Raw genomic sequence first — 23760 nt, forward strand, 5'->3', positions numbered from 1 at the left:
AGCTAACACCTGATGGAGATGCAAAGCATTACCAGTAACCTAAGATATTTTTAGGGGCTAGTGGCTTTTAAATTCTAGTATATGGTTTCTATTTTATTGATATTTTCTATGTTGTTAAATAGACTTCATTTGTTGCAAAGTTTTAATTTTACAGCAAAAATTATGTACACTTTTAATCTTGATAGTCTTGGGAACCATAAGCATTTTCTCATTGTCCTTCATATTTTATAGTTTGTCTTCAAGTATGTTTATGGACAATATGGTCGGTGCAGTAGACCTGCTATACACACTGTGGAAAAATCAGTATTTTCCAATGTGGTGTCCTCAGCTTTGATACTTCCGGCTACAAATAATGTCATGATGTTGATGGACACCCACACATATTTAGCAGCTGCCAGATTCCAGTCTTAAGAGAAATGTAAGGTACCTTATACGTTATTAGTTAATACAGACTTCTTGAGGAGGAGAATTTTCTTGCACTGTGTCTTCCTGTTTCACTGATGATGATATGGTTACTGACATCCTTGTAGATCCTGCTACATGCTTATGTTCCTGCAAGACTCTGTCTCATAGCCACCTGGACCACATGGCAATCAAACTGGGCAGTGCCATGCTGAGTTCACTTAGCTCTGCAGGGAAGCCAGAGCTTCCCAGGTGATGGTAGTGGTAAAGAACCCACTTGCCAGTGCAGGAGACATAAGAGATGTGGGTTTGATCTCTGGATTGGGAAGGTCCCATGGAGGAGGGCATGGCAACCCACTGCAGTATTCTTGCCTGGACAGAATCCCCATGGACAAAAGAGCCTGTTGGGCTACAGTCCATGGGTTGCAAAGAGTCAGACATGACTGAAGTGACTTAGCACACAGCACACATGCAGGGAGCAGTGTTTCATAGGACCCGTTCCAGTACCTATGCTCTAAAATCCTCAAACCTCAATATGAAGAGGTACTCCATACATTCTGTTTGGCTTATCAACTTCATCATTCTTTCTGAGTGCTCAGTTCCTTGTTTGTTTTGCTGGAAAACTAGCTTAAATACCAAAAAGCTGTCATTAAATTCATTTTATTTTTGTTGTCTTTTATTACATCTGGTAATCCTCAAATAACTGTATAGAGAGGTTAGTCATCCCTTCCCATATCGGTTGCAGATTATTAGAAATGCATGGGATCGAGGCAGGGTGGAGGCTGAGCTGCTCAGCTTGTGTAGGTGGTCAGTGCTGGCAAGATCTTAGTATCCTGCCTCTCTGTCCTTCAGAGTTGCATGTAAAACTTCAGTCACTGCAAGCAAGTGTGAAAATTCAGTTTTTTCTCACTCTGTGCACACAGAAATTTTATCTTAGAGTCTTGCATTGTCAGTTTTAAATAGGTAGTGCAGGATCAAAAAGCAGAAGCTTTTTCTCTGTGACACCACGGTACAAAAGAGCCTTCAAGACACACAGCCTGACTTTGATTTTTGGTTTACTTTTCATAGCAATTGGTACATTCCTTTCCAAAGGCTACCATAACGAAACACTGAGAATGAGAGCAGAAAGTTATCCTTTCATAGTTCTGCTGCTGCTACTGCTAAGTCACTTCAGTCATGTCCAACTCTGTGTGACCCCATAGACGGCAGCCCACCAGCTCCCCCGTCCCTGGGATTCTCCAGGCAAGAACACTGGAGTGGGGTGCCATTTCCTTCTCCAATGCATGAAAGTGAAAATTGAAAGTGAAGTCATTCAGTCATATCCAACTCTTTGCGACCCCATGGACGGCAGCCCACCAGGCTCCTCCGTCCATGGGATTCTCCAGGCAAGAGTACTGGAGTGGGGTGCCATTGCCTTCTATTCATAGTTCTAGAGGCTAGAAACCCAAGATTGAGATGTTAGCACGCCATGCTCCCTGTGAAGCCTGTGATGAAGAATCCACCCTCACCTTTTCCTGATTCTGAGAGTGGCCCCCAATCATTGGTGGTCCTTGGCCTTTGGCTTCATTATCAAATCCCTGCTTCTGTTGTCACGTGACCGCTTCCCTCCATGTCTGTCTCTTTATATCCAGATGTCTCTTTTCTCATAAGAAAGCCGGTCATTGGGTTAAACTCCAAGCTATTTCAGTATAACTTTAATTGAACTTGATTATGCCTACAAAGATTTTAGTTCTCAATGAGTTCATATTGTACAGATATTAGAATTCAGGACATTAATTGGGGAAAGACTCAATTTAACCTGCAACCCTTGATACTCTGGTCTGAATCCCAAATTTCAGGGTCATGATTTATTCTGAGAAACTTGATGAAGTCTAATATATTAATAATATATTTAAACCAGTCACTAATTTTATTTTGTGGAAACTGTGCCTTTCCACTTGCCAGATGATTGCCTGTTAATTTAGTTCTTTTTGCATATGGCTTCAAGTGCTTCTTTATCTTGAATACCCCTTGCCTCTTGACAAAGCAATGCCTGGTAAGATGAAACCACTTTTTTAATAAGGAGTTTATGTGTCACTGAGAAGCAAAACTGCTAATTATGGATGAATGTGTAAAGGTATTTTTATTTCATGTAATGTGGCCTAGTGTGAGTTAATTACAGTACAAGTAGCCTTAATTCCAAGGCAGGGCGTTACCATGATAGATGTTTTAGATGCAAGGACAACAGAGATAGCCCTTCAGTAGTGAACTACTCAGGTGAGCTATTATCGCCAGCAGCACACCTCCTCTCATTAGACTCCTGTGCTTGGTTGTTAATGAACTGTTACAAAGGTAGACTTGTGTTGGAAATTAATATAACCAAGATTTAAATGGGGTGGCTTTTGGTTCAGGACTGAAAAATAAGTCAGCTCCTTTTTGGTTCTGAACAAAACCTGTTATTTTATTAACATCTGTAAGTTTTTTAAAAGCATGACTATTTCATATTACATTGATAGGGAGTTGAGGATAAACGTGTCCATAGGTGCCTTTAAACAACTATTACCTTAACAATTCTATATGACTCCAATAAGAATTATCACCTCAATTTTAAAAAAATCACTTATATAATATACCATAATATAATACCTTAATTTCAACTTGTGGCCAGGTTTGATAAAAATATCAGTTTAAATTCATACATGTTGAAAAGTAAATTACACTTATGATTATACACTTACTTAATGTAGAGCTGATAAATACAATATAAAGATAAATTTTTATAATCATAATCATCTTCTTATATTTATATCCTGCTCCTACTGAGATGAATCTCTGGTTACATTTACATATTGAATTAGAAAGTTAAAACTAATGATGGGATCAATTATGCCCCATACTGAGCTGTGCACTTTGGAATGACTTTGAGAAAACAGGAGGGTCAAAAAAAAAAAAAAAAGCAGCTACAGTGCACAGTGGTTTCAAGATTATGCTAACAGATAGGAAGGATTGTAATGGATGATAATGTGTGTTTGCCAAAGAAATCAGGCTTTTCAGGGGAAAATCCTAAAGGACATTTCTAATATAAACATTTCTGAGAATTAGAAAATATATAGGCTGGGTCACGGAAGTTGCTGCACAGTTTATTTAAGGCAGACTGTATAAGAACAGATGTCACAGGAGTCCCTTTATGATCCTGTTTGTTTGTTCTTGTAATTCTTTAAATGTATTTGCTGCATCTCAGGTGAAGTAGAACCTGCTTCATGTTTGCTGTTGTTATGCAAAATGATGGTTTCCTCTTTCTCCTTCCCTAGCTGCATAATAAATGTGCTTCTCATCTGAAACCTGAATGTGACTGCGGACCTTTGAAGGACCATATTTTACCACCCACCACAATCTGTCCAGTGGTACTGGTGAGTTTTTCCTTCTCATCATTCTGATATAACTTGGGGTTTCTGTAACTAACCGGTGCACCCTACCACTCGATGCTTTCAGAGGTCATTTTCCATTGATCAAGGCAGAGCTCAGTAGACCTAAAATACCTCCTTGCTTCAGAGAAGACCTCTTTGCCCACTATATTTCCTTTTGCCTTCATGGCACAATAAACTTATCAGTAAGGTATGCTCTAACTGAAGCTGACTCAGGTTTTATCACTCAGTCATGTTGTACTTACCAGAAATTGTATAGGCAGAACACTTCCACATTTTACGTGTTTTATAGATCGAGCTTCCCAGAATAATGAAGTTATTCTTATGGGCAGTTTTGCTGGTGATGCACATTATGTGTCTGCAATTGGGAAGTCTCTCACCTGTCAGAGGCTACCTAGAATGAGGACACACACCTGAAGAGAGCTGTGCACTGCCACGAGGTGTATTTTATCTTCTATTAGAGAACAATCAATTTAACTACCTGCAAAACAGTTACTTGATTCAATAAATATACAAGCGAAAAAAAAAATGCCTAAGTAAAGTAACCTTGATAAGAGCAAATCCTGATAGAAAGAGAAGCAGCTATTCAAAGATAATATTCACATTACCTTTCAAAATCCAAATTGTTTCTAAAGTGAAGCAGTTATTTTACAAAACAAACCATTTTATATCCATAATGCAGTTCTCTTTTTTTTTTTTAAACAACATGGAAATTAACTAGCTGGAACTTCAGTTTGATGTAAAAAAATACAACAACTAAGAAATGTTAGACAAATACTTTTCTAAAGGTCAACTTAGAAATTAATCAAATTACTCAATTTGCACCCACTTATGATTCATTTTGTAATTATCTGTAAAATACTGGATGTATTTAAATGCCTTTATTAAAAAAAATTAAAAACTCTTTATTTTTTCAAACTGCAAAGAAAAAGCAGAAGAAAATACCTCCATATTGCTGAGGATAGCAATAACCAATTCTAAATTTCCCTTTATCGTGTAAGAATTATAAGACATCCTGTAGTAAATAAGATTAATTAAAATTAATGAGAGCCATATTAAATTTTTTATTCTTTTGTAGTATTTTCTTAAAGAGAAAGAACTTGTAGAATTTTTATATATTTGCATTTAAAAAAATACATAGTAATTTGTACTGGTTTAGATGCATTCTTAATCTCAGATTTTAACTCTAAGGAAAAAATCTATTATGTCATTCTATTATCCAGCTATCTGTGTAAAACCCTACTAAATTCAGTGAGCCAGGGGATAATTTCTTTGACCTACTTATGTCAGCCTCTAGTCTTATAAGCTCAAAAATGAGATAGATTCTTTTATTATCCCATCCTTTCTTTCTTTGAAAGAATCAAAGGTAAAGAACATGTGTTGAATAAATGGTTTTGTCTTGAACAGTCTTGCAGACTCTTTCGTTGCTTTTGTAGACACATTTGATTCTGAAGATTTATTTTCTCATTAAATCTTCCCAAAGTTTTTTTATCATGATTTGTATCTCAGCATTTGCTGTATTATCATTTTCTTGGTACTAACTGAAGTATTAGGCACTGTTAACCACCTCATCCTTCATGAATGTCTACCTTCCTTGATTCCCATTATCCTGCCCTCTCCTGAATTCTTCTTGTGTTTCTCTAGCTACTTGCTTCTTATATCTTTCCTGGTTTTCAAGAGGTCAGCCTGCCCCATGTTGGCTCCCATCCATATGCCCTACCCTCACTCACATGCCATGGCTTTCTGCTCTTAACATTCTTCTCAGTGAGATCTTGCTTATTCATTTATTTCATTACTGTATTAATTTATATTAAGTTCAGCCTCCACTTATGAGTCTCAAGTGCTCAACCTGGAGGTTCCATGTTGTTTACATGCATGATATATTATTATAAGTAATAACAGCAACTTCTACTTGTTGAGCACATATATTATACCAGCTACTATGCTAAATATCTTGGTCCATTTGAAAAGTGTTTATTGTTTAGTATGCCCAATAGTATTAACAGTGGAAAGAAGCCCAAATAAAATCTTTGCCTTCATAAAGTTTTCATTCCAGTGGTGTGAAATAGGCAATAAGCAAAGCAATAAGTAAGTGATTTAGTATCTGTTTGTGCCTCAGATGGTAAAGAATCTACCTGCCATGTGGGAGACCCAAGTTCAGTCCCTGGGTGGAAAGATCCCCTGAAGGAGGGAATGGCAACCCACTCCAGTATTCTTGCCCAGAAAATTCCATAGACAGAGGACCCTAGAGAGCTATAGTCCATGGGGTCGCAAAGATTTGTGCATGACTGAGCAACAAACACTTTCAATTTTATATTAACTTACTGGTGGTATTTAAAGTTTAAAGGACAAAATTAAAGTGGGAAAAGAAAAGAAGAAATGTTGGAACTGCAGTTATAGGAGAGCAAGTGAAGAGTTCAAGGAAAATAGAGTTCAAGGAAATAGCAGAGCCAAGAGTTGAGGAATGTGAGAGAGTTGCTATCGTGGCTCTCTGGGGACAGAACTCTGTATACAGAGGAGTCACCGAGGAAGAGAAGCACAGGCTCCGGCAGGAGAAGCCTGACATATCTTAAGACATTAGTGCCTGGGTCTGTTTTGCAGCGTGAATAATCGTAGAGAATTTCAAATATGTCTTAAGATTTTCATATGCCTAGGACAATTTAGGTTATTCTAAGGTCTTTAGCCTTTCAGTTCAGTTCAGTTCAGTTGCTCAGTTGTGTCCGACTCTTTGAGACCCATGAATCGCAGCATGCCAGGCCTCCCTGTCCATCACCAACCTTTACTGTGAAAGAAATTGGAAGTCAGACCAGATGAGAGAATGATCTGCCTTATATATTTAAAAGAACATCAGTCTAATTGGTGTGTTTAGGGGCTAACAGTGGAAAAAGGAAATGGCACTTAGATTTTCTTTAGAAAAGTAGGAAGCTGGCTCATTGCTGAGAAAAAGGATAGTTTGAGAGTTTTGCGGATCAGGAGGAAATTACACAACAGTCACTTGGAGAATGGGAGCTATGTGGATCAAGGAAATACCAGATGATTGCCAGGGAATAAGGAGCAGTCTCGGGTTAATAATAGTGAATTTAGAACAAGATCAGTAAACTTGAATGGGTACATTTCTCTGGTGATATTCAGTCTTATTTCTCCAGTTATATTCTAATTCCAGGAGTAGAATAGCCATGAGTCAGCTTTAATGAGACTGTGTTTTACCCAATATGATCAAAGGAGAGGGAATCAAAGGAGTTGAGAGTTTATGTAAGTGAGTAATTGGGATTGGCTATGGAATTTAAGCTGGGAAACAAGGGAAGTTAAGGACATGGAGAGTAAAGTACAGTAAGGGATGTTAGGAAAATACATTTGTGGGTTACAGTGGGATCAAAGATTGTTGAAATCAACCTTATTAGTGTCAAGTTACAAGAATGAGTGAGATAACAATTGAAATTATGGAGGGGTTGCAGTTATTGATGATGATAGGTATGAATTAATTTAAATATCACAGTGATGCAAAAAAAGTAAATATTGCAACTTTCTCAATTTTACCTATGCGAAAAGTGAGAAACAGAGAGATTAAGTAAATTTTCGGTGTCAGATGGCTATGAAGTAGCAATCCAAGATTGGAACCCAAGAACAATCATTCCAGAGCTTGTACACTGAGCTCATCATTTCTAGCCTTTCTCCAAGTCCCAAGATAGGTCTTCTGCTATTGGCCTTTTCTAGAGCCTTCATTCTCCAACCTTCCCAAGCCGGAAGCCTAAGAATTATCATTGGTGCTTCATCTTGAATGTCAGTTTTATCATTAGGCAGCCTATACTGATGTTCTTACTTCTCTCTTTTGCCTTCAACCCAACTGTAACTGTCGCATATGTTACTCGCAAATTGTTTTCCAGAATTTTCCTAATATTAGTAGAATTATTATAGAATTGCCTCTTCTTTTCATTCTCTACACTGCTTCCGGGATCCACTTTCAAAAACACAATAAAAGATTTTCCTACTCAAATATGTTAAAATACTTAAAATATTTTTAGTGATTCTTATTTGAATTACAAAGTATCTAGCAAGGTAAATAAGGCTCTTTAACTGAATCACTCCACGTAATCCCTTACACACTGTCTTACACGCTAATCAAGGATTTCAACTACTTGAAATTCTCTAAGTATACCTGCTCTCCAAAGCCTTTGTAGTTTTGTACAAGTCAATAAATTGGCCTGAATCATTTTGCCTTGCTGCCTTGCTAAGTAGAAATTAAAGTTTGCTTTCTGATCATGGAATTAGTGCTTGATTCTTAAACCCATTAGCTATTTAAATACTAAAACTTTAAACAAATTAATAAAGTTGTTCTGCACACAAAATTGCTTTAATATGCTTCAACTGATAGACTCTGAGGCTTTTTAATTTGTGAATTTTCATTAACTTCCCAGGAATGATTTCACACTGTATTTGCTACTGGAATTTTTAAACTTTCATTGAAAGAAAATCCTTAGTCCTCACACATAATACAATATTTTTTATTATCTAGTAACAACTTTCTTCTTAAAAATATAAGTTCTCAGTTTCTCATAATCATGTGAGTTTCAAACTCAGTAGCAATGTGGTCATTAACATTATTTAATAGCTCATTCTAGAAAATATGGAATGGAGAATTAAAACCTAAGATTTCATTGAAGTTTTTAATCCCTTTGACTCTGTTGTCAGGAATCAGTTATTGAATAAGCAATGTAAACTTACTACAGATTAGATATCTTATCTCTGGTTGAAGCATTTTAATGGCATACTTCTAGGTCAAGGTCAGTAGCAACAATCTTCTTATATTTTAGAGCATCCCTTCAGGTATTAATTTTATTCATTTATTTTTAAAATTTCTATACCTCTCTTCTCAGACCCCAAATTCTCCCAGATACCGATTAGCTTTAATGATTCAATAGATATGTGCTTACCTGTTATGAAGATTAGCCAAGTCAGCATGTTCTTTGCACTGATGACATGCTTTTATAAGCGTACACTAAAAATTACTTCTGCAGTTAATTTGTCTTGATAGTGTCTACTTCCATAAAATAAAGCCAACTATTCTGAAATTAAAATAGAAATGTAATCAATGATTCCATATATCAAATGTAATCATGGATTTCTGGAATTGCAGTTGATTTCTAGCATATTTTAAGTATACGATCAAAAGAAGCTTCATCGTGTAAAAGTTATCTAGGTTCTCTGTGACAGTGTTTATGAACCTATAATGCTTTCTCTGAGGATTTTCCAGCAAAAAAAAAAATTAAAATGACTAGAACTATTCTCTCTCTGCTTCCATACTAAGGATAATTCAGGACTGTTTTACAAAGGTAAATTTCTTGAAGGTCTATCCTCATCTCACTTCCAAACACCTGGAAAGTGAATCCAATCCAGTCCAATTAGTCAGGACTCTTGATCAGCAGCTTAATTTCTAGAAAAAGCCATTAACCCTTACCAAATGATAGTCAAAACAGATGTTCTTCCTTTAATGGACTCCATCAAAAATGCATTCCTGATTCTTGTTTTGGATCACTCTCAGAAATTTCAGATTCCTAATCCCAATCAAATGTCAATGTAAAAACTGTAATAATTTTATATACACCATGACCTGATGAGCATGAAAATTGCCCACTCTTTTATGAGTTTTACTCCTAACCCAAGCAGATTTGGCCCATGTTGTTTTAGTCCCTCAGAGGTTTGCTTTAATTATTTTGTACCACTGTGTCATCAACCTACACTGAAAGGCTTTAAAAAAATAATATGAATCTGCTCCATTGTAACGAAAAAGGTATGTTTTTAGAGATTCTTTCATTTTCTAACAGAAGTCCCTTTCCACTCTGTTTATTATCGTTTAATAACCTCTGAATATTAGTATTATTATCATGTTTCATCTTCTATCCTTAAGAAGAATAGAGTAAAATTTACTGTGACGTTTGACTGTGATGCTCAGTTGTATGTTATTTATTTCCATGTGCTAATCTATAAGTCTGTTGTTATCCATTTCATAAATTCAGTTCACTATAATAGTCTCATTCAGTCCTTCTCAAATTATTTTTGATAGTACAAAATTTTGTTAAGTCCCAGAAATCAATGGAATAGGCCAGATAGAGTCCATCTGATTTTCAGAACAATTTTATAGTGGAAGCTTTACATTTGATACTTCCCTAGAACTAGGAGAAATTTTACATTAATTATAAATTTTATGTATTTTTTTCTAATGATCAGGGTAACTGAGTGTCTATGATTACATGTGTTTTTTATAATAATTTTTCAGTTTGAGTTGGGGTTTTATTCAATTAATTCTGCTCCTGTCAACAAATGAATACTTGAGATGTCTCCTGAGGAAGTAGCTTTTTTAACTTTATATTTGAACAACAAAAGCTGATCATCATAAAAATCATTTCTATTATATTTAGCTCTGTGATTTAATTTTCTCTTTATAAAACAATTACTTTACATTAGAATTTAAAAGCAAGCTTCTATTCTCTAACTAGCAAGGAGCTAATTATTTAGTAATTTTCTATATCAACATATATTAGTAAAGTTGATAAAATATGGGGACTAAGTAATGTTGATTACTTTAAATCTGGATTTATATTACATATAAGTATCCATTCTTCATGTAACTGTTAAGACTATGCCTTTAAATTGTTTTTCAGATCATTGCTGATGAACAATGTATATTATTTTTATTTATAATAGCTGCAGTGCCAGATTCCTCCTGTTTTTCCTTCTCTTTCCTTCTTTCTTTCTTCCTTCCTTCCACTGACTTTTATAGAAGTCACCAAAGCTAAAAATTCAGATCAGAACAGTTCTCTTATTCACTGTAATTTTGACTCTGTTGGGCAAGATAGGCAAGGAGATTACATATTCCAGTGTGGTAAAGCTTGGCTTACTGGGGCTTTTCAGTGAACAGAATCTTCATCTATTCTGAGGGTAATTCAAAGAGTAAATGAAAATTTTCTTGAATGTAAGATGCTTGAGCTGAATCTTGAATAAAACAAGGATTTGGCCAGCAAATGCAAAGTGAGCTTTATATGGATAGTCTCAGAAATAAGAGAGTGCAGGGTGAGATCTTGAAACAGCAAAATGTTTATTAAGTTTTATGAAGAAATGCGAGGTGTGGAGAGACAGACAAGACAAAGTCTGGGATGCTGAAAATTTTGACCTTTCTTGTCAAGGAAGTGGGCTTTATCCAATATAAATAAAGCACTACATGATCAGATTTGTGTTTTAGAAAAATAATTCAAGTATAGTAAATTTAAAGCAGAGAGCAGCGGAGATATGAGAGTACAATTACTAGGTTGTGAGGGAAAAAAAAATCACAAAACACTAACAGAAGAAGAAAATGAGGGAAAGAGGATAGAAGATCATAGCAGAGAACAGAATATTAGGGTTTGATTTTATTTCAAGATAAATTTATTTCAAAGGATGGTAAAGTCCATTCTGTTGAATCAGAAAAAGAGTGTTAACCCTTTATTATATGAGAACTATGCATTTATTGTATATAACTTATTAAAACAAAATGAAATGACTAAAAAAACATTTAAAAGTCTCTAAAACAGTTATATAAGAACAATTATTGACGTATCAATAGAACCACTACTTTGGAGAAGGCGATGGCACCCCACTCCAGTACTCTGGCCTGAAAAATCCCATGGACAGGGAGGAGCCTGGTAGGCTGTGGTCCATGGGGTCACAAAGAGTCGGACACGACTGAGTGACTTCACTTTCACTTTCACTTTCATGCGTTGGAGAAGGAAATGGCAACCCACTCCAGTGTTCTTGCCTGGAGAATCCCAGGGATGGGGGAGCCTGGTGGGCTGCCGTCTATGGGGTCACACAGGGTTGGACACAACTGAAGTGACTTAGCAGCAGCAGCAGCAGCAGCAGCAGGACCACTACTTAAGTTTACCTGTTGATGTTTAAATGTTTATTTTGGCATTTTTGTAATTAACCTTGACATATCATGTACCATCCTATTTTAACATATAAACTGACATGGTTAAGTGTCTATATATTTCTACATACTGTATAACATCACTATTAATGGTTGTATAATATCTCATTAATTGAAGACATAGTTCAGTTGAAACAGTATTTATATTTAGCATATTTACAATTCTTACTTTGATCTTATAAATAACCCTTTAGTGAACATCTTTATGAAGAGTGTCTTTTCCGAGTTGCTCTCTGATCAGAACTACAAAGTATTACTTCTTCCTCAAACAAACTTACTTTCTTCTGCAAATGAATCAGATTTCACAGTGGTTTAGTTTTTTCTGTGCTATGAACACACCTCCAAGTCAGGAATACAGAACAGAGTTGCATCCTAACGTCAAACACTAGTTTTACAGTCATAAAGAGTCGGACATGACTGAGTGGCTGAACTGAACTGAACTCATTCCTTATTTAAACATTTAAAAGATTAATTTGGTGGGACTACTTTATCTTACTTTTAAACAAACATAATATTATCAGAATATACTGTAAAGATAGTATTCATTGACAGGAAGCGATATAAAACAAAGAATATGTTCAGCAACATGCTTCTTTGGACCAATTGTGGTGTGTTCTTCCTGGAACATTTTTTCTTGCTGTAATATCCTATATTACCTTAAATTCACCTTTATGAATGCCAATAAAATAAATAATAAAACTTGTTAGCTCGGAGAAAGGAAAGCAAAACTACTGAGAGAATATAGGTTTTAAACATAGTCTTTAGATTTGATTCATATGATTCTAATTCTACCTTTCTCTTCTTTACTGTGACTTTGCAATGTGTCCAAGTCATGGTATTGCTGAGGCAGCAATCTGTGTATCTCTAGGTATAACAGCCTTAGAGAACCATATGTCTCTATTAACTTTTCCTCTTATTCCGATCTTTCTTACTCTTCCACTATTATAAGAATTCTACTAAATTATGCATTGTAGATATGGTAAGTCTTAAATAGCAGAGAGTATGTTAAATCTTTCCTTCGAGCATGTGTTTACTCCCCAGTGATGTCAGAGGCCTGTTAGGGAGTGGAAGTATCACATACGCTTTCTTTGTCACAGTCCCAGGATTCTGAATTCTTCCTGTCCCATCTTTCACTTAACCCTAACCAGTAACTGTTAATAGCAACAACCTCAATACCAAACATCAGCTCATTAAAAGAAGGAGGGAGATATTTGAATTCTCTGTGATTCTGAATGTTAGATATTGAATTCTCATTAACCTTATTTCCTGAACTAGTCAGAGAGTGCACAGAAGTGTAGAGAGTCTGGGAGAGAGGTGTGAACAGTTGGCTAAGGATGTGACTTGCTGCACGTTTTATTTAACATCATTTCAGCTGCTTCATTTTCCATTTACCTCTGTAACCTTAACCACAGTTACTAAAGTCATCTATTTCCTTGAAAATTCTTTATGTAAGGTACCATAGGTTTGCACCTATGTAATTTTCACTTTTTGTCTAAAGAGTGGAACAAAGCACATTGTCAGTGCTCAATAAATGTTTCATCAGTGTCATTACTTAATATTCATTTAATTAATATTCATTATAGATCAATTCATAATTGTCATCAGAGTAATGATAGGCAAGAAGGAATCTCATTTTTCCCCATATTTTGAAAATCTAACTCAGACTCAATTTCATGGTATTATTCATAAAGGAGAGCTGCTTTTTTAAATTTATTTTTTACATATATAAAATTAAATTCTAAATGTTCTTATATTTTTTGCCTGTGGTTTTTTGCTTCAAAATCCAATGAAGGATATATTATTGGAGAGAGCTATAATGTTTATAAAATATCTGTAGATCCATTTTGTTTGCGTGTAGTCTTCATGTACTTTAATGGGCCATAGTACAAGAAGGCTGAAAAGGACCCAGCATCATTTAGCGATGATTCCATCATCTGTACTTGTGAGGTTAACCGTTTATATATTACTTTGTCTTAGTCAGTTTTATTGGTGTCTAAAGAACCCATCGTTATGCTAACCTAGGCTATATTAGACAGAATATGTATACCCATAGGCAGGGTCTAATATAGCAGAAAAGTTAATATATCAGAGTTATATTCTTACCTAGTGATTATGGTAGAATTCTATTTCTGAGACTAAATGTTTTTAGTTTATTTTTAATAGGACTACAGAAATATTCCTACAAGTTTCTATGATAATTTATGTCTAAAATATTGCTGTATCCAGAGCAAGTTATAACATTTTTTTTCAAGAAACAAATATATACCTTCTTGGTTTTTTCAAAAATAAAACACTGGTACTTCTCTGGTGGCACAATGGATAAGAATCTGCCTACCAGTGCTGGGGACATGGGTTCAATCCCTGCTCTGGGAAGATTCCACATGCCTCCGAGTGGCTCAGCTGTGCACCACAACCTCCAAGCCCATGCTCTAGAGGCCACAAACCACAAGTACTGAGCCTATGTGTTGCAACTGCTAAAGCTCGTGCTCGTGCACCTTTGAGCCCACATACAGCAACTGCTGAGCCCACGTGCTACAGCTGCTGAAGTGTGCATGCCTAGAGCCTATGCTTTGCAACAAGAGAAGCCACCACAATGAGAAGCACACGCACTGCAGCTAGAGAGTTGCCCTCACTCCCTGCAACTAGAGAAAGCTTGTGCAAAGCAACAAAAACCCAGCACAGCCAAAATTAAAAACAAGCACGCAACCCCCCCAAAAAAAAACACACAAATGACTAATATGGCATAAACTGGAAGTTCAGTTACTTGAAAATCTGATTGAAATCTAAAACATGTAGACAAAAATGAAGCATTAAAAATATTCAAGACCTAAAAATCTATGAAATAGACTCAAAATAAAGAATATCATATATATGCCTGACTTTAATGTGAGGATGTAAGATTATCTGTTAGTGAATTGTTATTCTACAACTTAGCACCAACAGTATTCTAGGCAACTTATATGAATATACAGTGAGCAGTAACATAAAACGTAATGTTTGTGCCAAATTGTTAGACTTAGAAATTTATGCAAAGTATCCTAAAAAGTTGACAAAGATAATTCAAAAATTTGTACCTGAGTTACTTAGTAGCCTTCAGAAAAGGGGGAAAATATTGATTTGACCATTCACACCTTAAAAACAAATGATTCTCTTAGAGGAAACTCTTCTTTTTGTTAGTGTTATTACTAAGACTCAAAATTAATTTCTTCCATGTGAGATCATATTGGTATGGGACTACACTTTAGTAATATTGCTGTAATCGGTCTGGTAGTGTTTGTTTCCTTTGGTTTCACTTTTTATAACAACTGTCAATGCAGACTGATGGCTTGTGGCCAAAGTGCATTTTAGTGTAAATGAGTCTGCCTATTGCCAAAATAAAATAGTAATAATTCTGCAATAAGTAAATAAACAAGCATAGCAGTTAAAAGTTTAGATGGATGTAATAAATAAAGATTGATTGGAGCAATCAGACAGATGAAAATGCTGATAAAATTACATGACCAAGAATACTAAATAAAACATCTCTTTCACAACATACTGATTTGAAAGGGATATATAGAAGGTCAAGGAAATATGTGGAGAAAAAAAATAATGCCTTAGCAGAAACTAAAATGTATCAGTATCCACATAGGGAAAACCAACATTGAGAACAACTGGATCAGTAATTTGGAGGAAAAGGTTAAGAAACTCCTACAATGAAAAGGAGAATGAGAAGATAGAGAGACTTTACTACCCCCTAAACAAAAAATTAAATCTATTATGTCTAAATATTGAAGAAAGTCAAGTTGAACTAAAAAGTGAGTGTTCAGTCTTGTCCAACTCTTTGAGACCCTATGTACTGTAGCCCACCAGGCTCTTCTGTCCATGGGATTTCCCAGGCAAGAATACTGGAGTGGATTGCCATTTCTTTCTCCAGAGGATCTTCCCAACCCAAGGAATGAACCTGTCTGTGTCTCTTACATTTCCTGCATTGGCAGGTGGATTCTTTACCACTGTGCCTCTTGAAAAAGAGCCTACATTTCTTCAAATTTGCTCATCTACCTAATGCAATTTCCATGTAATAGTTTTTGCTTGACAAAATGATTCCAAAGTTTGCCTGAAAGAATAAATGTGCACAAATATATTATAAATTCTGAGGAAGGAAAGTAAGGAAAGACCTGTATTAACAAATCTTAAGAATATATTTACTAAAGCTACAGTGATCACAATGATGGAATAGTAGCTCTGGGAGTTACAAAGAACTGGAAGAAGATATAAAACATACTGAACTATATGTAATTGTGTGGTATATGATGAATGTTACATATCCAATCTGGTAGGGGCTAATGGAACTTATGCATGTTGAGATTACTCTATAGCCACATAATAAGCTAAATTAAGATAAATTCTTCTTTCCACCTTTTCCAAAATCAAACATGGATTGAGGATTTAATTTTTGCCTTTTGAAAGGCTTTTTATTATTTTTTTCCTAAAGAGAAAAATAAAAGTTGACAGCCTTGGCCATTCAGAATTTTCTTTAGAAAATGGTAAAGGCTAAAACTTACAAATCAAGATAAACATAGCATTGTAACAAAAAGCCCTGTTGTGTAAAAATAATGCAAGTAACTAAAAAACAGTTTTAAGACTTAAAGCTTATAAATAGGACTATCACATTGAAAAATGAAATAAACTTTTTTGAAATGATATTCCTCATTGTTGAAAAGGATTAAAAAAGTGGCTATTCTCTTTAAACATTGGTAAGAGCAAATTGTCCTCAACTGTCTTAAAAGCTCCCAAATACATCTTAGGGTTGATATTTCTGCTTGTTCCCCCAATCCCAGTCCCCTCACCAAAGAAAGATTGAGGTTATTTCAGGACAAATATACAGATCTGATTTCATTACAGTAGAAATACATGCTTTATATCATTCCTTTCTTCTACATTTTAAATTTTGAGTTCAGTAAAAATGAGTCCCTTCACCACTAGACATTTAAGAATAAATCCATCTTGCAAAGGTAACCTTTGTTGGTTAAGTTTTTGTGGCTTTAATGATTCTAGGTGAAATGGTGGCACTCATGAAGTATTTATATACATGCTTTCTTCTGTTTTACTGTTAAATATAACTTGTCTATTCTCGACTTTCACTTGAAACCTGAGCCAGAATTGATTTATATATAACTTTTTGTCCATACATCAATTTAGTGCATAGTGCAGTGATTTTTTTTAACTCAATCTTAGGTCAACCTATGTTTTCTCTAAATATGGAATAAGGATAGTGTAGTTCTGTGGGAGACCTCCATGCCCACTCTTTGCTTTTCAGTCTAGATGATAAAATCTATCATTCCAAATTCTGTTCCTAACACTAAATAGGAACTTTCACCAATTCTTTCTTGTTTGCCCAAGGAAACCCAAGTTCTAGAGGACTACAGCTCATCACCTCTTGTTTTATTCCTATGACATTACTCTTGTTTCATCCCCACCACTAATATTCTCAAATTATGTCGTGTGGTTACCAGTTCTCCAACATCCTTGAGTTATCCAAGACCTATATTCCTCCAATTTCTTTCATTCAAGCATTGTCTGCCCTCTCTTTCCTAGAACTCCCCAATTTTTTCCTTTTATGATATTAGTCACAGTCTAATAATATACTGATTTGCAAACTTCCAGTTGAAAAAATCTCAAACAAGGTGTAATTTAACATGTTTATGATAGGTAGCATTTGATGGCACTATAATTTGAGCTCAGCACTTGAACTTCTCTGTTTATACACTTAGTTGTTTATTTGTCAAAGAGCCCATACCAGATGAAGGGGCTGTTTTTTCTCATGTGCAATGTTGTTTTCCATAGTTATGTATCGATGTTGTCTTTTCCTGCCTCTTAATGTAGCCATAGGTATATGCAGGTGTATATTCAGTGTATAGGTATCTCCAGGTGTAATGATACATTCAGTGTATCAAACTTCCTCCTTCCTCCTCAACCTACATTATTCTAATTTCTGACTGTAAAGTGGGTCTAAAAACTACTCTGGCTTTCCTAAATCCAAGGACACTCTTTTTAGTTGGATTCCCTAGGAGTAGAACATGAACTCGGTTTAGTTGTGTGTGACAGGAATATTTCTTTAATAAAAATACTCTTTTGAAGAAGGAAATGGTAACCCACTCCATTATACTTGCCTGAAAAATCCCATGGACAGAGGAGCCAGGGAGGCGACAGTCCATGGGGTCGCAAGGAGTTGGACACGACTGAATGACTCAGCAAAAATAATCTTCAAGGGAGGAGAAAGCAGAAGAGGCAAGAGGCAGGCTTTGAGCAAGGAAGTGGTCAGAGAGAGTTTAAACCTTGGCCTAAATCTTGAAGGCTCTTGGACAAAATCATATCATAGGATTTTTCTTAAAACAAGGGGGTGGCATTCTTAACCCATGTGTGTGTGCTAAGTCATTTCAGTCGTGGCTGATTCTTTGCGACCCTATGGACTGTAGCCCACCAGGCTCCTCTGCCCATGGGATTTTCCAGGCAAGGATACTGGAGTGGATTGCCATTTCCTTCTCTAGGGGATTTTCCTAACCCAGGAATTGAGTTCGTATCTGTCTACCTGTACTGGCAGGCAGGTTCTTTACCACCAGTGCCACCTGAGGAGCCCCTTTGTAACCTGCTCAGTTCAGTTCAGTTGCTCAGTCGTGTCCGACTCTTTGAAACCTCATGAATTGCAGCACACCAGGCCTCCCTGTCCATCACCAGCTCCCGGAGTTCACTCAGACTCGCGTTCATCGAGTCGGTGATGCCATCCAGCCATCTCATCCTCGGTCGTCCCCTTCTTCTCCTGTCCCCAATCCCTCCCAGCATCAAAGTCTTTTCCAATGAGTCAACTCCTCGCACGAGGTGGCCAAAGTACTGGAGTTTCAGCTTTAGCATCATTCCTTCCAAAGAAATCCCAGGGCTGATCTCCTTCAGAATGGACTGGTTGGATCTCCTTGGAGTCCAAGGGATTCTCAAGAGTCTTCTCCAACACCACAGTCCAAAAGCATCAATTCTTCAGCACTCTGCCTTCTTCACAGTCCAACTCTCACATCCATACATGCTACTGGAAAAACCATAGCCTTCACTAGACGGACTTTAGTCGGCAAAGTAATGTCTCTGCTTTTGAATATACTATCTAAGTTGCTCATAACCTTTCTTCCAAGGAGTAAGCGTCTTTAAATTTCATGGCTACAGTCACCAACTGCAGTGATTTTAGAGCCCCCCACAATAAAGTCTGACACTGTTTCCACTGTTTCCCCATCTGCTTCCCACGAAGTGATGGGACCAGATGCCATGATCTTCGTTTTCTGAATGTTGAGCTTTAAGCCAACTTTTTCATTCTCCTCTTTCACTTTCATCAGGAGGCTCTTTAGTTCCTCTTCACTTTCTGCCATAAGGGTGGTGTCATCTGCATATCTGAGGTTATTGATATTTCTCCCAGCAATCTTGATTCCAGCTTGTGCTTCTTCCAGCCCAGCGTTTCTCATGATGTACTCTGCATAGAAGTTAAATAAGCAGGGTGACAATATACAGCCTTGACGTACTCCTTTTCCTATTTGGAACCAGTCTGTTTTTCCATGTCCAGTTCTAACTGTTATTCCTGGCTTGCATACAGATTTCTCAAGAGGCAGGTCAGGTGGTCTGGTATTCCCATCTCTTTCAGAATTTTCCACAGTTTATTGTGAACCACACAGTCAAAGGCCTTGACATAGTCAATAAAGCAGAAATAGATGTTTTTCTGGAACTCTTGCTTTTTCCATGATCCAGCGGATGTTGGCAATTTGATCTCTGGTTCCTTTGCTTTTTCTAAAACCAGCTGTATCAGTCATTTATTAGCTGTGGCCTCCTGCAGAATAGGAGGTGCTCCCTGGAGAGCCTGCTCCAATGAGCAAAAGATAATTCTGCTGAAAATGGGATAGCTGGGAGTTCTCAGCAGTCAATACTCAGAGCGGTTGGGGATCAATGCTCTGTTCAAGTAACTGCGGATCTGCTTTGGACTGCTAGCAGCATCTATGAGACACCCTTTCCAAGGATGGTCTTTTTTGAATCCTCGACAGTATTTGACAGTATTTGAAATGCTCTGTTGTCATATTCTGTCAAACTCAACTATGACATTTCTATTAGCTCCTGCTTCTGTAGCCACACATCCACATCGCTAAATTCCTAGTCCTCTTTCTATTCTTAAATATGTGTAGATGCCCATTTTAAGTTATATTCTCATGTCATTATGTTCTATATAAATTACCTCATCCAATTTCATGAGCACAACTACCGCATTTGAATATATCTGTTCTCCCTTACACCCTTTAGATCTGAATACTCAATGTCACATTTTAAATTTCCTTTGGAGGCCTCAAAGCCAATGTACCAGGAATCGTGTATCTCTTTATGTCTAGCACCTAATTCAATTTGACATATAATAGGTGCTCAACGAATATTTACTGAGTTAATGAATAACAGTCAGCTCTTTTATTCCAAACAGTCATCACTCTCTTTCCTGAGTCAGGAAGAAAATACATCACACAACGATAGAAATATTAAATACAAGTTAAAGTGAATATGCAATAATGAAGCTTATATTTTAAAAAATAGTAGATAACCTATGATAATTGAATTTTATTGTTATAAGCTAATAAAATTGAGTTTGAAGTGTGTCATGATAATATTAGTGAATGTCAAGTTAGCATGGTATTTTTGGAGTGGCATTTGAGGTATTTTAAAATTATTACTATACTTTGAAAAATTTGTGATTGTTATGGTGTTGTAGTTATATAAAGTATCCAATAGATGGTACTGTAAAATGCCTAATGTTTAAAGTGGTATTGCAGGTAGAGTTTAAGCAAACAGTTAAAAATTCTGGGAGAATTAAGATGTTTTCTCCTGGATATTAAATTATATTTAAAATTGGATTTTAAGAATATAGCTTAAGTAGCACCGTAGTTCATGTGAAATATTATAAATATGTTCTTAATTCTCAAAATTCATGTATACTACAATATGCAATTTTTAAATTATTTGTATTATATTAGATTTCTTTTTGTTCTTTTTGTGGTGATTACTATTAGTACCTGTGCTATTTTAGTTAATGCTACTCAAATCGCAGCATTTTCAGTAAGGAACCATAGTTGCATGTCTGTTAACTGAAGTTCTAAAAAAACTTTTATGTTCAAAATAAAGCAAACTAGTATGTGATAATCTCCTTGCTTAGCAAGAATGAGTCCATTATTTCTTTCAGTTTTGGGTTTTCCTGAGACCAATCTAATATCTGAATGAAGCATTATATCATTTTGTAAATATAACATGCATTCAGAACATTTACAAATATATAATTTATGAAGTTAAAATATCTTATAAAAAGTAAGCTATAATTATCAATATTGACAGATTGGTTGGAGTTTGCTTCTAAAGCATGTATGAAAAAGAGCAATTTGTAGATGGCTTAGTCTATCTTAGAGCTCATTCAGAATTTCCATTACAAATTTCCTCTGTATATTTGTTTGTAAGTATGAATACTGAATTTTGATTACCAGTATAAACTTTTATTAAACCTACTTCTAAAGCTAAAAATGTCTGAAGGATTATGTAATATAGGTTTAAAATTTTCTGTTTAACTTAAACATACAGAGATGCTACATAGCTTTAAAATTTTTTGCTGCTGTTTATGATATTGCTCTCGAATAATGCTGAGTATTCCTTTGTGTGATGCTTATTTATCTGTTAATTTATTCAGTAAAATTTTATTGTATATGACACTATGCCAGGTATTAAACTAAGATAAATAGCTTTTAGGAAGAATGACTTTATGTGAATCAGCAGCTTCTTGTGTGATATGTATCTCATGTCCTGTGGCTTCTTTATGTATTTACTATTTTTTCCATATTTTGTATAATCAGAATATGTGATGTGATATTATATGTACTCTTACAAGGAATATATCCTTAGGTACACAGGAATCTTCTGCTTAAAGGAAATATACAATTGAAGGAGCTTGATCTAGCATGAGTAATTAAGGATATCTTCTCTATTAAAAGAAAATAGTGCTTTTCCAACCATTATCTCCTAAGCCAGATTAGAATAAATAGATGAGACTTAAATAAAAAGCTATGAGATGAACACCTAATTGCCTGAATACTTCAAGTTAAAATTTTTTTTTTTCCGCCCAATATGTTCCATGTGATGATAACAAATTTATGGATTCATCAGGGAATAAAGGGGTCTCTGGCATTTTATCCAGATTCTTTAAGATGTGTATATGCATTTTGTATTATGCTCTTTTCAGAAATAATGGCACACACTGACTCGTTTACTCAGATTTCCTAACATGCTGGATGTATGTAACGTCATGGCAAAGTTCCTACATGAGCTAAATGGGATTAAATATAAAGTGCATGCAGAGCTCCAGTAATAGTCTCTTAATAGATATCAGATACTTTTTATCGCTGCCCTCTTTTATTTCAGTAACATTTTAATTAATTCACACTGATTGAATAAATGTACATTGAGACTTGTTTCCTAATGAGGGCGCATTTAGAGGAAAGGTTTTGCATCATTCTGATATCCTGTGGGTAATTATATTCTAATTATATGGTCGGGGGAAAAGAGTCTATAACTCAGTACTGATATTGTTCATTGGACCCAATTAATTACATGCACATAATGAAAGTTCATGATAAGGTTGACTGGCAGTCAGTGTAAAATTCTAGCTCAACTGAATCTAAGCCAAATGTGAATACAGAATTGGACTTTAACCTGGTTAGATAATGCTTTGGTGTGAGATCAGCGGATATTTAGAGGGGCAAAGGATGAAAGCAAATTTCATTATAACTTATTCATTTCTAAATTCAAGGTATTTTCCAAGATTGATGAAAAGGAAAACTTAGCAGCCTCATGCTTTAATTCTAAATCTTATTATCAATATTATTTCATTACCTTGAGAGATTTTTCTGTATTTTAGAAAGTGAGTCACTAAAGATACAGTGAATGGTACATTTCTAGAACAGGTTCATATATTTGTTAAGAGAAAATATAGGCATAGCAGGAAGAATTACTCATTTAATGGATGTAAATTCAGTAGACATTAATCCACTGTATTAGGGTGCTTTATTATTTCAAACTACCATATTTCATTCAGACTCTTGCCCCCCACTTTCAAAGGACAATTATATATACATTCCCATAAATAGGTAACTTTTAATTATCTATTTATAAAGTAAGTGTTGTAAAGAATAATCTGAAAAAATAACCAATAAGTCATGTATGTTTCATTTTGGAATGCATTTTGGCGATGTTTAAATCTGATATTTAGAATTTTGTAATATTTCAAGCCAGAGTCTGAGGACATGGTCTAAATATTGGTCCTCATCCTTTCTTTACTCAATTTCATTGTTTCCTTTGCTCAGATTTTGGAAGAGACATTCTCCAAGATTGAGGAGGCTAGCTTTTTCCAACCCTCTTGTCTTCTAAAACTATTCGCTTATCCTCTCCTTTTTGTTCATTGCTTTCTGCTTTGATCACTTCTCTTCACCCCCACCCCCTTTCTTTCTTTCTTTCTTCTAATAATCCTCACATCCTTTCATTGAAAGATAAATCTGCCTGGTACCATGTCCTTATTAGCAACAAAAGTGTTTTCTGATGAGGAAAATACAGTCAGTCCTTTCTTGCTGAGCCCTGAGCAGGCAGTAGAAACGTTTGGGTTCTACAGTTCATAAAACAGTTAACATTAATTGGGAACTTACTTGCCAGACATCCTTTTAATTCTGAAGGTGATATAATGATGATATTCCCTCTGCATTTGAGGAAAGTGAAGGTTAGAGAGAAGAAGGAATATACTAAGTTAACACAACATGCAAGTGTTAGAAGCAATACCTGCCTTACCCTGAATCCCATGTTGTAAACTTATCTTTTATGTTTATACTACCATCCTCCAAAATTGGTGATATGAAATAAATTTGGGGCATCTAGACCTTCAAAAAAGGAATGAGAAGAAAAATGCTGAAG

The 23760-nt window shown here is 35.6% G+C and overlaps 1 protein-coding gene across 8 annotated transcripts in view; it reads left to right on the forward strand.

Moving 5' to 3' along the window:
* Nucleotides 1-23760, forward strand: part of DGKB (diacylglycerol kinase beta) — an 876578-nt gene that overhangs the window by 282971 nt on the left and 569847 nt on the right. For all 8 annotated transcript variants that reach the window (XM_018047359.1, XM_005678984.3, XM_005678985.3 and 5 more), the window contains one exon: nt 3693-3791. In XM_018047359.1, coding sequence (XP_017902848.1) covers nt 3693-3791 — 99 coding nt within the window. The remainder of the gene's footprint in view (nt 1-3692; nt 3792-23760) is intronic.

Source organism: Capra hircus, chromosome 4, assembly GCF_001704415.2.
Source record: "Capra hircus breed San Clemente chromosome 4, ASM170441v1, whole genome shotgun sequence".
Lineage (NCBI taxonomy): Eukaryota > Metazoa > Chordata > Mammalia > Artiodactyla > Bovidae > Capra > Capra hircus.